General features: G+C 35.8%; 1 protein-coding gene across 2 annotated transcripts in view; it reads right to left on the reverse strand.

The window, feature by feature from the left end:
* Positions 1 to 17500, reverse strand: part of LOC115221654 (protein APCDD1-like) — a 144781-nt gene that overhangs the window by 77114 nt on the left and 50167 nt on the right. For both annotated transcript variants that reach the window (XM_036510759.1, XM_029791855.2), the window contains exon 2: positions 8170 to 8703. Coding sequence is in view for 1 of the 2 variants with exons in the window: in XM_029791855.2 (XP_029647715.2) it covers positions 8170 to 8703 (534 nt within the window). In the remaining variant the exon portion in view is untranslated. The remainder of the gene's footprint in view (positions 1 to 8169; positions 8704 to 17500) is intronic.

Raw genomic sequence — 17500 nt, forward strand, 5'->3', positions numbered from 1 at the left:
ATATATATATATTATATATATATAATATATATATATATATATATATATATATATATATATATTCATATATATATATATATATATATATATATATATTATATATATATAATATATATATATAATATATATATATTCATGTATACAGACATATATGTGCATACTTACATATATATGGGTACAGGACGTCATAGAACATAAGCAACATGAAATACGAAATACGAAAACATGGAATACGAACTTCTTTTTGCGAACAACGAAAGAAACAAATGGAAAGTAAGACAAGCAACATAAAGAACGACCCTTCACCAGTTGTCGGCTGTTTTATCTACTCTACATTTCGAGTATTTACGACAAGATATGCTTTTATCAAAACAGTTACTCCCGTAAAGCAAATTAAATAAAATTTGGGATTTGCGGAGGTGGCATGTTCTCTGCAAATTGGTCTTGGTTCTGCATACGAAATCATCCGCGACAAGCTTCGCTTCCGTAAAGTCGGTGAGAAATGGGTGTTGAGATAGTTGACCGAAGTACTTTAGCACAAACGTGAGGAGTTCTGTCTAAGCTTATTCGATCGCTACAACAATCAAGGCGAAACTTTTTTACAGAAAAAAAGCCACATGGGTGCATCATTTTGAGCCAGAATCCAAAAGGTTGAGTAATGAGTGGAAACACCCAGAATCACAAACGAAAAAGATATTCTACCTACCGCAGACAAAAAAAGAGATGCTAACTGAATTTTGGGACTCAATATGGTCCATATTGGAACATTACCGGAAAAATGGGTCCACATTCACCATCAGGCTATAGTGAAATGCTTGCCAACGAACTGAAACCAGTAGTCGTATAAACGCCGAGGTATATCGTCAATGCTAATGTTGTCGGAGGACAGTGCACGCCCACACAGTTAAAAACCTTTGAAAAATTGGGTTTTGAGGGGCTGGAGCACACAGCCACTCTGCCTACAGTTCACATCACGCACTTACCGACTATTACCTAACTGGAGTGCGCGAACGTTTTCTACGGGGTCATCGATTTGCAGGAAGCAATGTATAATTAACTGTACGACCAGTCGCAAATATTAATCTCTGACGGAATAAGTAAGCTTGTGAACCGCGTGAAGAAGTGCATCAAAAAGTAAAGAGACTATGTCAAAAAAATGATGTAAACGTTCAACCCCTGATTTTGTTTAATACATTACAGAAACAAGAGTGCGTATGATTTTTTAAATTACTTTCACACATACACACATACACATACACACACACACACACACACACACACACAAGCAAATATGTTTATAGATGTATATATAAATATATATATATACACGCATGTAAGTGTATAATTATATATGTGTATGTATATATCCCTATGCTATGTGGTGTGTTATTTTTTAAATGGTCAATTAAAGAGTTTCTAATGAATGCTGCTTCTATACAGTTCTTTAATATTTAAAAGTATATAAATTCTTTATTCTTTTATTTGTTTCAATCATTTGATTGCGCCCATGCTGGAGCACCGCCTTTAGTCGAGTAAATCGACCCAAGGACTTATTCTTTGTAAGCCTAGCACTTATTCTATCGGTCTTTCTTGCCGAACTGTTAATTGTTAACTGTTTACATCCCCGTGGATGTAAACACACTAGCATCGTTTGTCAAGCGATGATCGGACACAGACACACAAACATATACATACATATATATTTATATATTCGACGGGCTTCTTTCAGTTTCCGTCAACCAAATCCACTCACAATGTTTTGGTCGGCCCGAAGCTATAGTAGTAGACACTTGCCCAAGGTGCCACGCAGTGAGACTGAGCCATGTGGTTGGGAAGCAAGCTACTTACCACACAGTCACTCCTGCGCCTATTCATTAATATTTTAAAAATATTTAGATTCATATGTTTGACAGACGATAAATAATTAATGAAGAGGGGGAAGAAAATGATTGCGGTACACAATGCACGCAAGAATGATTAGTTCTAAACTTCAATTTGTCTCGTGACTGGGGTTTGGCGGGTTCGAACGATCATAAGGACACTCAAGTTAACAGTTGATCCCTCATATACAAGAATTTGGATTCCACGAGAACGCATCGTCAGGGGAGGCAGATAACAATGCACTAACTGCAGCTTAAACAATGAGGAGACAACTTTTCGAGTGAGTTTCTAGATATACTACGGTTAGTCTATATTACTCCGTTTCTTCTCCATCTTGAAATGTGATAGGACTTTCTTAACAGCTTAATGCATGTGTGGATGTGTGTGTGTGTGCGCGCGTCCGTGTGTGCGTGTTCGTATAGCTAACTAGCTAGCTAGATAGAGAGGTAGATAGATTGATAGAGAGAGAGAGAGACAGACAGACAGAGAAGAGGAAGAGTGGATGGAGTATAGGTATCCAGGAAAGGGATGCATGGATATCAAGTGAAACAATTAAGCGAAATTTAAAAATTCTTGTCCTAGAATACAAATCTGTATCGGTGAGAACAAGATATGCCTTATGATATGTTCTATTGATCTAACAGCTGGTTTTCTATCGCTCCATATCCCTCTATCAGATAATTTCCCAGAGTTTCGGAACTAATGGCAGTAAACTAAAAACACGCGAAGGCTTTAGTGCCGAGAAAATACGACGACGTTCTGTGATGTCTTAATAAAATTGACATATGTATGTCTTTGCCTATTTGAGTCTGTACATACACACACACACACACACACACATATACATGTATGTATATATGTATATGACTGCGTGTATATATATATATATATATATATATATGTATAGATGTATTATGTAGGTGTATATATGTATATGATAACATGTATGTATGTCTGTATGTGAATGGTGTGCGCCTGTGTGTGTACACATACATGTATATGTGTGCGTACGCGCGCGCGTGTAATTCTAACACGATCTGAAGATGTAATACAATAATCTTGTCCTTAAATGGAAGAATTTTGCGTACCCACTGACATATCAAAATAAATGTTCCTGGAGTTATTTGAACTAAGGTTCAATGGTTTCGAATGAATGGAAAAGGGATATAGTATAATGGTCTTGTACTTGTAAAACGTTACACACTGACGGACAGGCACACCTACACGTATATACACACACACGTCCACACACACTGCGGGTTGATGAAGGTGGTTGTGTTGGCGGTGTGTAATTACGTGTGTAAGTGTATCGTATCTATGGTTAAAACACCAGCTTTAAAATTACTTATGCATATACTGAGTGTGAAACAAAATCCTGCTTCATTCGACCAACACCCAGCAGTTTTAGTGTGCGTGCGTATGTATGTGTGTGTGTATGCGTGTGTCTGTGTGTGTGTATGCGTGTGTGTACGTGCGCGTGTGTATGTGTGTCAAAGAATGAGGAAGCGTGTAATGAATACATTGCTTAGTGTTTATTTATTCAATTGATGGTAGCCAAAGCTGTTCTCCGTCCTTACTCTATGTTTAATATGTATGTGTGTGTGAGTGTGTGTATGTGTTGTATGTTTGTATATATATGTGCCTAGATACATGCATGCTTTTCTGTGTGTATGTGTATGTATATGTATTCGCATACATATGCGAATATATTTATGTATACATACACACGCACATAATAGCGCATGTGTGTAAATACATCTTTATGTATACAAACATGTACATACATACATATATATATATACACCTGTCTTCGTCTTTTGTTTTTCTGTAAATTTCAACTATATAAATGTATAAATAATAAATGTACCCTTTTAAAGCCTAGCCAGGCTCATGGGCCCGGTTTCGCGGTTTCAATGGCGTATGTGTTCCCCAGCTGGACGGGACGCGAGTCCATCGCAGAGTTACTCATTTTTGCCAGCTGAGTGGACTGGAGCAACGTGAAATGAAGTGCTTTGCTCAAGTACACAACGCGTCGCCCGGTCCAGGAATCGAAACTAAAATCTTACGATCATGATGCAGACACCCTAGCCTATGTGTCTATACATTTATATATATTATATATATATATATATATATTATATATATATATAATATATAATATATATAACGTATGTGTCTATACATACATTTATATACAAATATGTGTATGTGTATGTGTGTGTGTAGGTAAAATATAAAGGTGGAACCAGCACGAAAGTATTCCGCTTACTTTTTTTTTTATTTTTTAATTTTTTTTACATTTGTTACATCAAGTAACAAATATTAAAAAAACTTTCGATGTGTACGTCCATCTTATCAGCCATTAAGAATTCAAACTCATGAAGAAAATAAACATTCAGAATCAGAAATTAAAACAGTTTATTCTTATATTCTGTGCATAGTTATGAACACGTTACACACACACACACACACACACACACAAACGCACACACACACACACTCACACATATATATGTGTGTGTCTGTTCCTCCTTCGGCCGATTTATATATATATATATATGGGAGAGCGAGATAGTTAGATAGATAGACAGTTAGATATTCTTTTCTTTGTTTCAGTCATTTGACTGCGGCCACGCTGGAGCACCGCCTTTAGTCGAACAAATCGACCCCAAGACTTATTCTTTGTAAGCCTAGTACTTATTCTATCACCCTCTTTTGCCGAACCGCTAAGTTACGGGTGACGTAAACACACCAACATTGGTTGTCAAACGATGGTGGGTGACAAACACAGAGACACAAACACATACATATATTTGACAGGCTTCTCTCAGTTTCCGTCTACCAAATCCGCTCACAAAGCTTCGATCTTCCCGAGGCTATAGTAGAAGACACTCACCCAATGTGCCACGCAGTGAAATTGAACCCGGAACCATGCGTCTGGAAAGCAAGCTATTTACCACACAGCCACTCCTAGTTGTAGTAACGTAGCAATGAACCATCATACTGAATGTAATTGTATAAATCTGTGGTTCCCAAAGTGGGCAATATTGCCCCCCACCCCGGGTGGTGGAAATTTCCAAGTGGCGTGGAAGAAAAGTGGGATGATAAAGTCGTCTTCTAGAAGCCTTAGTAAATTTATTTGAAACTTAAAGGACAAAAATAAAATGTTTATGTGGAAGGGGAAATAATAAGCTGGGCTGTTGCCTATAAAATTGGAAATGGTTATTGTTTTCTTTGTGTGGTATAATAATTTGAAATCTCATATTCTAAACGTGGACTCCTTAACACTATCATGTATTCACGCCCGTAAAAAAGTTTAGGTGTTTTCGCTCAATAAACACTAACAACGTCCGGTCTGGGAATCGAAACCGCGATCCTACGACCGTGAGTCCGCTGCCCTAACCACTGGGCCATTGCGCCTCCATAAATCAGTAAATAGTAAATAGTAATAATAATAATAATAATAGTAATAATAATAATAATAATAATAATAATAATAATAATAATAATAATAATAATGATAATAATAATAATAGTAATAATAATAATAATAATAATAATAATAATAATAATAATAATAATAATAATAATAATAATAATTGATGCAGTACCAGGCAGTAGCTCTCATGGCTTCTGATCTTAACTGATTGGAAGTGTTATCATGTACATTGTTTTTTCTTGGTATAACAGATGGGCTACAGCAAATATTCTGCTCAATACCACAGATTTGCTTGTCAGTTGTTTGACCTTAACCAGTTGACCATGTCCCTTAGTGGCTGACGATATGCATCTCTGATCACGAGCATAAGTAGTGGGGGAACATCATAGCCATGTGTTGAGAGGATTCTTTGGGGTTTGAATAATTCACCTCTGGAAACATGGGTGGTTCTTTCAACATCCTTAAACAACCCTTATTCAGGGACCTTTTGAGCGGGATGGGCTACTCAACCTGAAGAAAAATTCTAACTGGGCCCCACCTGCAAGTTCATGTGCTGTTTATCTTGATATGAGATCACCATGTCGCGCCATATGGTTATGATGCATGTGCCTGGTGTACCCTTATCAGACGGGTAGTCATGATGGGTATATTGGGCTTCGTATATTTTACCTCAGTGTCACTTTGATGGCATGAACTGCTCTCTCACTCAATAATAATAATAATAATAATAATAAAAATAATAATAATAATAATAATATTAATAATAATAATAATTTAGCTGTAATTGCTTGAGTTTATAACTGGGTGAATTATGAAAAACTTCTTTAATGATTAAATACTCTACTGACATTTCGATCTATCATAATTGATAATATAAATTAGGAATATTGTTTTTTAGTTTCTAGGTAAATTAATCATATCAAAATATTGATTAAGCTAACTAACGGATACTTTTGTTTTTCAACATATTACACACAAGCGCAAACAAATGCATTAACAAATTTGCATATACCTATACACAAGTAACGGATTTTTTTCAATATACAACGCAGGTTTATATTAAAGTTCCTGCGCGCATTGCACCGTTATCGTTCTTTGGAACCCTGCGATAGGAGTTCCTAAATGCATATAGATGCTCGACTACAATGGATAGACTTTATTGTATCAAGTTACCGGCACTGTAGTAGAAGACATTTGCCCAAGGTGGTCTGTAGTGGGACTGAACACAATAGCATGTGGTTGGGAAGCAAAGTTCTTAACACACAGCCACAGCTGCGCCTATAAAAAGTGAGATACATACAGTACCTAGGTTTCCCGAGAGGTCACCCATCTAAACAATACCTAGGTTAGACGTTGCTTAACTCCGTCGATCGATCAGACAAGAACCGGTGTGTGTGTGTGTGAGTGTATATATATATATATATATATATATATATATATATATATATATATATATAATATATATATATATATATATATATATATATATATATATATATATATATATATATATATATATATGTATATATAACATTTGCGTACATCTACATACACACACAATCGCTTAGACATTGTAGAAACGTGTGAAAAAGTTATCAGGTTAGTATCATGTTGCACATGTAATCGTAACCTTGTTGACGTACGTAAAACTAGATCTTGTTGTTGTCTTCCCTTTTCTTGACCTCTCCTGTTCATTGTTTTGCCGAATATCTTCAACCATATTAAATACCTCTAAATTACTTTATTTTCTTTAGTTTCTTTAATATAGGATTGCAGTTTAGTTTTAGGTACGGTAGTAGTAATAGATGCAGCCGTAGAGCAGTGGCGACAGCAGTAGCTGTAGTAGTGGTAGCAGCAGCAGCAGCAGTAGTAGTGTATTAGTCTCATTATTGTATGATTGTGGTTTCGATTGTTGGACCGGACGATGCATTCGTTTCTTGAGCAAAACACTCCATTTCACGCTGTCCCAGTCCATTCGGCTGGTAAAAATGAGTAATCCTGCGACGGACCGGCGTTTCGTCCAAAGAGGAATATATACGCCAGAGAAATCGGGAAATTGTCCTTATGCTCCTTACGGAGTAATGTAAACTAACCGTAGTATATGTAGAAACTCATTCGAAAAGTTGTCTCCTCATTGTTTAAGCTGCAGTTAGTGTATTACCATCTGACTCCCCTGACGATGCGTTCTCGTGAAACGCAAATTTTTGTATACGAGGGATCAGTTAGGTATACGATCACGCACACACGCACGCACGCGCACACACACACACACACACACACACACACACACACACACACATTAATATAATGGCTTCTGACCACCTCAAGTTACTCTGAATTATTGTTTTTTTAATATATATTTCTATATCAGTTTTGGTTTCCTTCTTCAGTTTCTAAATTTTTCATTCTTTGCTATGCGGAGATGAAGTTCTTTATTCAAATGCCGAACGCATGCAAATAGAGCACCAAAAGTTGAAATCGTTTGACGAGAAGAAACTGCCTGACCTTAATGACATAAGACAGCAACAAATAAAGTACGTTGGGCATCGTATAAGAAGAGAAAGCTCTGAACACTTGGTGATAATTGAGAACCTGAAAGAAAGAAATCGAGAAAAACACAGAAAGAGATATACAACGACCATTCTAATTGGCTACGGAAAGTCTGACCTAATAATTTGTCAAGTTATGTGTGAACGTCCATGACACATAACGGAGAAATTTAACTTTTTTACTTCAATTCTTATTCACTTTCTCCTTGGTCAATTTTTTCCCTTAAATTTCGTAATTCTTTGTGAACAGTACCACGATTTGATACGGCTTTAAAAAACTATAAGAAAGTTACTACTTACTAAGGTTTTTTCAAAGCTGTTTGGTAGTCAGTAGGTCGGTAGAAATGTTTCCTGACCGTGTTGTCAAGATGGATGTCCCCTGTAAAAAGTTCCTCGTCAGTGAAGAACTTGAACCCTTTGTAAACAATCCGCTTTTCGAGTTTTAGCAATTGAAATTCGTTCAGAGTCCAACTGAACTTGTCCGTACAGTCTAAAATAGAATGTTCCAGTAATTTCATTAAATTATACTGGTAGAATGGTTTCCAGTGAGATTTTGACAGGTGAGGACAGGCTCTAAATGACCTATGTTTCAATGACCATGCTGCACTCGAACTATAAGGAAGGACGCTGACACTGTGAAGATGATATCTGCTTTCTACTCCTCCTTGTGTAAGTAAAGACCATCGCTGTGCTTTTATGCGGCCATTAGCAACAATAACATAGAGCGGTGTGGAACATTGGGAATCCTTGTAATAAAACTGTTCTACTGTAAAATTCCGTTTATCGAAACTGTACTTTCGAATGAGAAATTCTGGACCTGGTCGAACTTCACAGCTAAAACAGATAAAAAAATATATATAAACAAATAAAAAAATGATTTGAATTTGATTCTGAACCTTAATAATAATATAATATATATATATAATATATATATATATATATTATATATATATATATATATATATATATATATAACGGGAGCTTTATGAAATAGACAAAAGACGAAGGCAGGTGGAAAACAAACAAACAATTGTATTAGTATGGCGCTCAGGAAATATAAATAAAACAAGTCTTTAACGTTTCGAGCCTACGCTCTTCAACAGAAAGATACACAGAGAGAAAAAAAACACAGAAAGAAGGAGAGAAAAAAAATGCGTGCAGTAACTAACGAATCAACATATATAATACATGTATATATACATATATATTGATAGAAATGGCAAGACAACAAAAGAATGAAAGAGACCTCGATATTGTGTAAATAGAGGAATTTATCTGTAAATATAATATGTGACAATTATTCGGTAGCCATGATAAAACTTTAGTAAAAGAAATCGACGTCAGGATTTATTCGTTGCAAGCCTAGTACTTATTCTATCGGTGGGTTTGTCAAAAGGCTAAGTTGCGGGGACGTAAACACACCGACATTGGTTGTCAACCGATGATGGGATGTACAAACACACACAGACACACACACGCACACACACATACACACACACACACTACCTATATATAAATACATACACATGTATATATGCATATATATATATACATATATAAATAAATATATATATATATATAGACATATATAAATACTTTGGGATATCCGGAAAGTTCGTGCCGATTTATAGTAGCTTACCTTTCGACTTATTTTAGAACATGGTTGAGTCCATAAAATAGGATTTGACTACACCTCCATTTAGAGCACAGTTTAAGCTATCTTTTCGTGGAAGAATGTTTATGTTTTAATTCTGTAACCCTTTAAAATGGATGATAAAGTTTATTTTCGGCACTTGATGCTTTTCTTTTTCCGTGAAAGGAAAAATGCCTCACAAGCAACCAAAGAAATATGCGCAGTTTACGGTGATGTTTCTTTATCCGAAAGAACTGTACCGAAGGGGTTCGCAAGGTTCCGAGCTGGAGATTGTAACCTTATTGAAGATTGTAAACTTATTGATAAAGAGTGATCAGGCAGACTACAGATGATGATCAAATCAAGTCATTAATTAAGAATAACCCACATTACACAACCCAAGATTTGGCAGAAAGTCTCAACCTATCAAAATCCGTCGCTCATGAGCACCTATCAAAGCTTGGGTACACAAATCGCTACGATGTTTGGGTACCACATGAGTTGAGTGAGAAGAACCTTTTGGATCGCATTTCCATCTGTGATTCGCTTTATAAACGGAATGAAAACGCATCTTTTTTAAAGCAAATTGTGACAGGTGATGAGAAATGGATTATCTACCGAAATATTCAGAGAAAGCGATCTTGGAGTAAGCGACATAAGCCACCCTTAGCCACCCCAAAAGCGGGTCTTCACCCCACAAAATGTTGCTTTGTGTCTGGTGGGACTGGAACGGAATTCTGTACTATGAGCTTCTTCCAACTAACCAGACAATTAATTCTAAGAAATACTGTACACAACTGGACGAGTTAAAAGCAGCAATTCAAGAGAAACGTCCAGAATTAGCCAACAGGACGAGTGTTGTTTTCCAACATGATAATGCAAGACCGCACGTTTCTTTGGGAACCCGACAAAAATTGCTGCAGGTCGGCTGGAATGTGTTACCCCACCCTCCATATTCACCAGATATTGCTCCTTCGGATTTCCACTTCTTCAGGTCTCTGCAGAATAGTGTTAATATATATATATAAGGACGTTTATAAGCGCCTGATTTCGAATAGTGTCACGGACACATACAAAAAAGACAACACGAATATATACAAAAAGGTGAACTTAGAAGCAAGAGGAATAGCTAACGATCTTAAGATTAGCGATAGGATTGAATATCTTTCACCACGACCAGCTTTTATTACTCTGAAAGACCATAAAGCCAATTTTAGTAGAACCCCAAATGTAGATTGATAAATCCGGCTAAAACTGAGATAGGATTATTAGCAAAAATATTTTGACCGTATTATAGTTAAGTTAGATAGTGAAGTAGACTTGAGAATTTGGAAGAATAGTAAGTCAGTTATAGAGTGGTTAAAGGTATTAGCTATAAGAATAATTGTAGTTTCACACAATTCGACATTATTGACTTTTAACCCGTCAATATCTAGGACGTTGCTCCTAAGGGCATTGGACTTCGCCAAGCAGTATGTCAACATCGATAGCTCGGAAATTGATATTATTATGCATGCGAGGAAATCGTTTCTTTTTTTCGAGAATTCCACCGGATTAAGAAGACTGAGGATTCTCTTTTCGATGTACCGATGGGGGCATACGACGGGGCTGAATTATGTATGCTCATAGGAGCCTTTATTCTCCATAATCTAAAAATAGAATTCCCATTTATAGATGCAGGTTTATATAGGGATGACGGCCTTATAACCACGCATAATCTAAACGGCCATGAATCAGATAAACTTAGGAAGGACCTCATAGCTTTCTTTCAAAGGATGGGCTTACGGGTTACGATAGATGCTAACCTGAATAGTGTAGATTTTTTAGACGTAAATTTTAATGTAGGATCGGATAGATTTAAACCTTTCCGTAAGCCCAATGAAAAGCTATCGTATATTAGCAAAGATTCGAACCATCCACCAGTTATCCTTAGGAACTTAGTCAGCAATGTAGGTAGAAGAATATCTTCAATTTCTTCGGACGAGGCAGCATTCCATAATGCTGCACCTTATTACGATAGCCCATTAGAGAATAGTGGATTCTCTGAGAAGATCCAGTTCAACCAGCTTAATGCTGATAATAATGCTGCACGAAGAACTAGGACCAGGAAAGTTTTGTGGTTCAACCCGGCTTTCAATTTGGCCGTAAAGACTAATATAGGTAAGGAATTTTTGAGATTAGTCTCTAAGCATTTTAAGCAGGGTCATAAATTTTATAGGATATTTAACAGAAGAACCCTGAAGGTTAGCTATTCTTGTTGCAGAAATTTCGCCTCTTACATTAGCCAACATAATAGGAAGCTAATTGAGATTAGACATGGTGCCGAGACCATTAAGAATGTAATTTCAAAAACGAAAGCTCCTGTCCGTTAGAAGGGAAATGTCTGGTGAAAGGAGTAGTTTATAGAGCCAAGGTGCAAGTGGAAGGCTCATCGGAATACAAGACATACACAGGGGCTTCAGAAAATTCATTTAAAACAAGATTTTATTTCTCATAAAAATTCATTTAAATACCCAGAGAATAGGAAGAAAACCAGCCTAGCAAAATATGTCTGGGAACTAAAGAAAGGAAGCCCACCTTCATCAACGTGACATGGAGCATTCTGGACAGGCGGCACCATACAGGCATGGATCATACAAAAATAATTTCAAGTGCAAGCTTTGTTTATTAGAAAAAATGTACATCTTATTCAAAGACAATAATTCTTTGAATCAAAGAAGCGAGCTAATGAACTTATGTAGGCACGCGGCTAAATTTAAAATGTCGAATATAAATATACCATATGGATAGAGTATATATTTTGTATTTTTGATTTTGATTTTGACTCTTGAACGATGAGCGCTACGATGGATTTTGTTTCCAAGCTATGCGGATCTTAATCCGTATAGCAAAGTCTTATGTTTCTACATATATATTAGGAAAAACCTCCAACTTTGTTTTCATGTTATTGTATTATATAGGATTACCTTGATTATTTATATTACCTTAATTATTTATAAATGACCCAAAATAGGATGTTATATTTTATTTTATATGTCTTTCGTATATATTTTTATTAATGCACCCATTTGTTTTAAAAAAAGCAATGTTTTTTTTTAAAAAAAGCAATGTTGTCAAAATTAGAATGTTGATATAAGTATGTGCATAGCAAAGCATATGTATTTGTAAGCATGCGTATCTGTATATGTGTAAGTGAAAGTATGTTTGTGCTTAAGCACACATATACACGACTGTATGTATATGTATCCATGCAAACTTATGTATGTATACTTGTCTCCATATATGCCAATAATGCCGTTACACTGCTTGTATACATAATGTTTTCTTATTTCGTTTTTTTCCTACACCTCCTTCGTTCCTTTTTCTCTCTCTCCTTTTCTTTCGTTCCCCCCCTTACTCAGTATATGAGAATCGCTACATAGATCTTTTTTAACTTGCGTGCGAGATGGTTTTGCGTGAATATATGTACACATGCTTTTATGTGTATATTTAGATTTATATTCATACGTCTGTATATGTATGGCGTTTGCACGCATAATTTTGTGTATGTTGATATATATATGTAGATGATTTTAATATAAATATGTATTGCAGTGTAATATTTATAACAGGTTTAATTTCTATGCATTAATTTGCACTTTCTTCATTAACGTCAATATGTATTTTATTCAATGTAAGGTTTTTTCCTCGGATTTTATAATTTTTATAAGTTTAAAAAAATTTTTTTTTTATATATATGTACATATATTTTTGACCTTTGTGTTTATCGCTCGAAGATTGACCGTTTTTTCTAAAGGGCCAATCAAACAAGTCCATTTCTTTTTAAAGGTGTAGCGTTTGTAAGAGTATAGATTGAATTGATATATCGGTTCCATTCTAGCAAAAACTGTCTGATGAACGGCAACGAGAAACTCAGAGTAACAGATTTTGTTGAATTTTTTCTGCTGCTTAAATAAAGTATATAATATATATATATATATAATATATATATATTTATATATGCATGTATATATACATCTATAATATACATGTATGTGGTATATAATTTTACTACAGACTATATATATAATTATATATAATATATATATATAATATTATATATATATATATATATATATATATATATATATATATATGTAATGTATAATATATATATAACACACATACATGTATATATATAGATGTATATATCATGCATATAAATATAGATGAATATATATATATATATATATTTATATATATATTATTTATATATATATATATATATATATATATATATATTTATATATATATATATATATATATATATATATATAATGATTGATTGATTCTAGTTTCAACTCAGGAGCTATGGCCATGCTGGGGCACCGCCATTTTATATATATATATATATATATATTATATATATATATATAGATATATATATATATAATATATATATATATATATCTATATATATATATATATACATGCATATTAATATACATACTGAGCGAAGGCTGACATCGAGCTAATCCACAACTTTGTTTTCGAGTTAATGAGGAGTTTCATATGTACAGAAGGGCAAGCGTTCAAGATATTTGAGCAATGCTTCGGTAATGGCCATTGCCAACAAATACTATTAGAACTTGTGAAACCTAGCATTTGTAGTAGAATTGAGAACTTTATTTATATATTATTCGTACATAGAGCGGAGGTTTTAGTAATGTGTAATAATCGTATTCTCGTGCTATTGAAAGATACTTGACCGACATGTCCAGATTTGAGAATGGTATTTTTTATGTGGAAGATGACTGTGTGAACAATGAAAGATAGTACCATCTGTATAGCTGTGTGCACGGTTATTACTCACAACGAACAGTTCAGCAGGAAGAATGTGGAAGATGTAACCGAACCTTGGAGCGCGCGTAAAGTTGTTGGAATGTTTGTTGGACAGGAATCCTTTATCGTACGCTCTAATGTTCGGTGTGACAATAAACTATGAATGCAAGAAATTGGATCGAAGGAGCCTAAAAACAAACAAGAGAAGCAACATTGCTTTGATCGATGCCCCAAAGGACGATAGATCAAGTCTGTGCTGTTCAACTCCGAGTGTCTCCTTATCAAACTGAAATGATCGCTTGACTTGTGGTATATTCTTTTTATTCTTTTACTCTTTTACTTGTCTCAGTCATTTGACTGTGGCCATGCTGCAGCAACGCCTTTAGTCGAGCACATCGACCGCAGGACTTATTCTTTGTAAGGCTAGTACATACTCTAACGGTCTCTTTTGCCGAACCGCTAAGTTACGGGGACATAAACACACCAGCATCGGTAGTCAAGCGATGTTGGGAGGGGGGAAAGACAGACGCACAAACATATACACACATACATACATACATACATAACATACAACATACATACATACATAAATACATACATAACACACACACACACATATATATATATATATCTATATATATATTATATATATATATATATATCTATATCTATATATATATATATATATATATATATACATACGCATATATCTGACGAGCTTCTTTCAGTTTCCGTCTACCAAATCTACTCACAAGGCTTTGGGTTGCCCGAGGCTATAGTAGAAGACACTTGCACAAGGTGCCACGCAATGGGACTGAACTCGGAACCATGTAGTTCGTAAGCAAGCTACTTATTACACTGCCACTCTTACTCTTATATATCGTAGGTATATCGAATTTTATTTTTATTTTATCATAATTTTTGACATAGCATGTCAATAATCACCTTTTCCAGTATGTTTTACATCCTAAAGACTGTTGAATCGATGAAGATATAGCTGCTATTACTAATTGGTCAAGTGACCATGTTGCACTCCTTTTTTTTTTGCTGTAGTAGTGTTTTAAAGACTGAGGGGTTTATTCAACGTAAAAATAGGTGTGACACCTATTCAGTTGCTCAGACAATACTCAAACGTATATATTCATACGACAAAATTCGGCAAAACTCGTTCACCTTCGTCAACGTCTTTCTTTAGCATCACAACACTGCATACAACTCCAAAAAAGAAAATGTGCTACAATCGAGCATGGTTTTTATTTGATCTGAGAATAATTAATTTAGACCATAGTTGGGTCGGTTCATTTCTAGAATCATTTACAAATTCTATGATTCGATCTACATGCCATGATTTTCACAACAGCAGCAGCAGCAGTAGTAGTAGTAGTAGTAGTAGTAGTAGTAGTAGTAGTCGAAGATATTGCAGGCGTGTGGTGTCAATCAAGTAGCCAATCAACTAACGAACGACTCACCCACCCTACACCCACCCACCACACACCCGTCCAACCTAAACGGGTTGTCTAAAAAGAAAAACAAATGTGAAGCTGGACTCTTAATCTAGGAAAAAATAAATATATAAATAAATAAAACAAACTAAAACAAAATAAAAAAACCACGTACACACCCCATTTGGTGTAGTTTTAAAAATTTGAAACGATGTTTACGTGACTCTCTCTCTCTCTCTCTCTCTCTCCCCCCCTCTAAGTTGTTTGTATAAACCAAATCGCAAAACGATATTTACCTTTTTTATACGGTTGCTTTATTATTTTTTTTATTCCTTTTGGCACTAGCTTCTGACCTTTTTTTTTACATGACTATATCATCAACCTTATCCTCTATCCCTGTACCCCTACCCTGCCTCCCTGTCATCTTACCCTTGAACTAACTGACCTTCAGTTTGATGGAAATGTGTTTTTGCTTCTCACTTCAAGACAGACAAACAGACTGACAGACAGGTCACATCTGTACACTATTCAATCTTGATCGAGAAAAAAAAATCCGTTTTATTTCTAATTTTTGTTTTTGTTTTGCTTTCGATGGGGATGGATGGGTGGGTCCTAAATTTCCTAAACTGATGTGAGGTGGGCTAGGATGGTGGTGGGGGTCTACAATGCTATGTGGAGGGATATCCTGACACCAGAGTACCTGTCTGTCGGAGCGTCTGTCCGATGTCTGTTTCCCCACTATGTGTGTCTCTCTTTCTGACAGAAGACAAACATTCCATCACTTTTGTGGTAAAGGTGTTTCTGTCGATGTGCTGGTATAAGGCTACATGTTCGTCTGCATTTCATGTTTCTAACACACACACACACACCACACACACACACACACACTCACGCACACACACACACACATTCTTTTATTCGTTTATTTGTTTCAGTCATTTGACTGCGGCCATGCTGGAGATGCTGAAGCACGGCTGCAGTGAAATTTGGTAGACGGAAACTGTAGAAGCTCGTGGTATATACATATAATATACATATATATATATATATATATATATTATATATATATATATATATATATATATATATATATATATATATATATATATAACGATATATAACGATTGGGACCTGTGTCTGAACGTGTCAAAGTGCTTGTCATCTGCCTGTCGGCTCTACTCCTGCAACTCAACTGATTTCGAGCCGGGTCGTCTGCTGCTGGAGAGGACCGATCAGGTAAAGGACCTAGGTATCTTGGTGGATTCCTCCTTTTCGCCTTCGGCCAGTGCGTCCATGCTGCCAACAAAGCACGCGGAATTCTGTTCTTGATTCGACGGTCATTCGGAATGCTCACAGCAGCCATATTCCTACCACTCTATGTCACGCTGGTGAGACCCATATTGGAGTATGGGATTCAAGCCTCTTCTCCTTATCTCCTCCAAGACATACAGCATCTCGAAAGAGTCCAGAAGCTGGCTACCCGCATGGTCCATGGTCTCAAAAATTTGTCCTACGAAGAAAGGCTGAGGACGCTCGACCTTTATTCTCTTGAAAACGCCGCCGCCGAGTGATCTATTCTCGCCCACAACATCATAAGCGGAAAGTGTAACCTCTCGAAAGAGCTGTTCTTCACTCCTGCTCCAGAGCGTCGGCTGCGAGGTCATTCCGAAAAGCTCTACCTGCGACGATTTCATCTCAATCGAAGGAGAGGAGCTTCTCCGTCCGGGTTTGCGGA

The sequence above is a fragment of the Octopus sinensis genome, linkage group LG18 (assembly GCF_006345805.1).
Source record: "Octopus sinensis linkage group LG18, ASM634580v1, whole genome shotgun sequence".
Classification (NCBI taxonomy): Eukaryota; Metazoa; Mollusca; class Cephalopoda; order Octopoda; family Octopodidae; genus Octopus; species Octopus sinensis.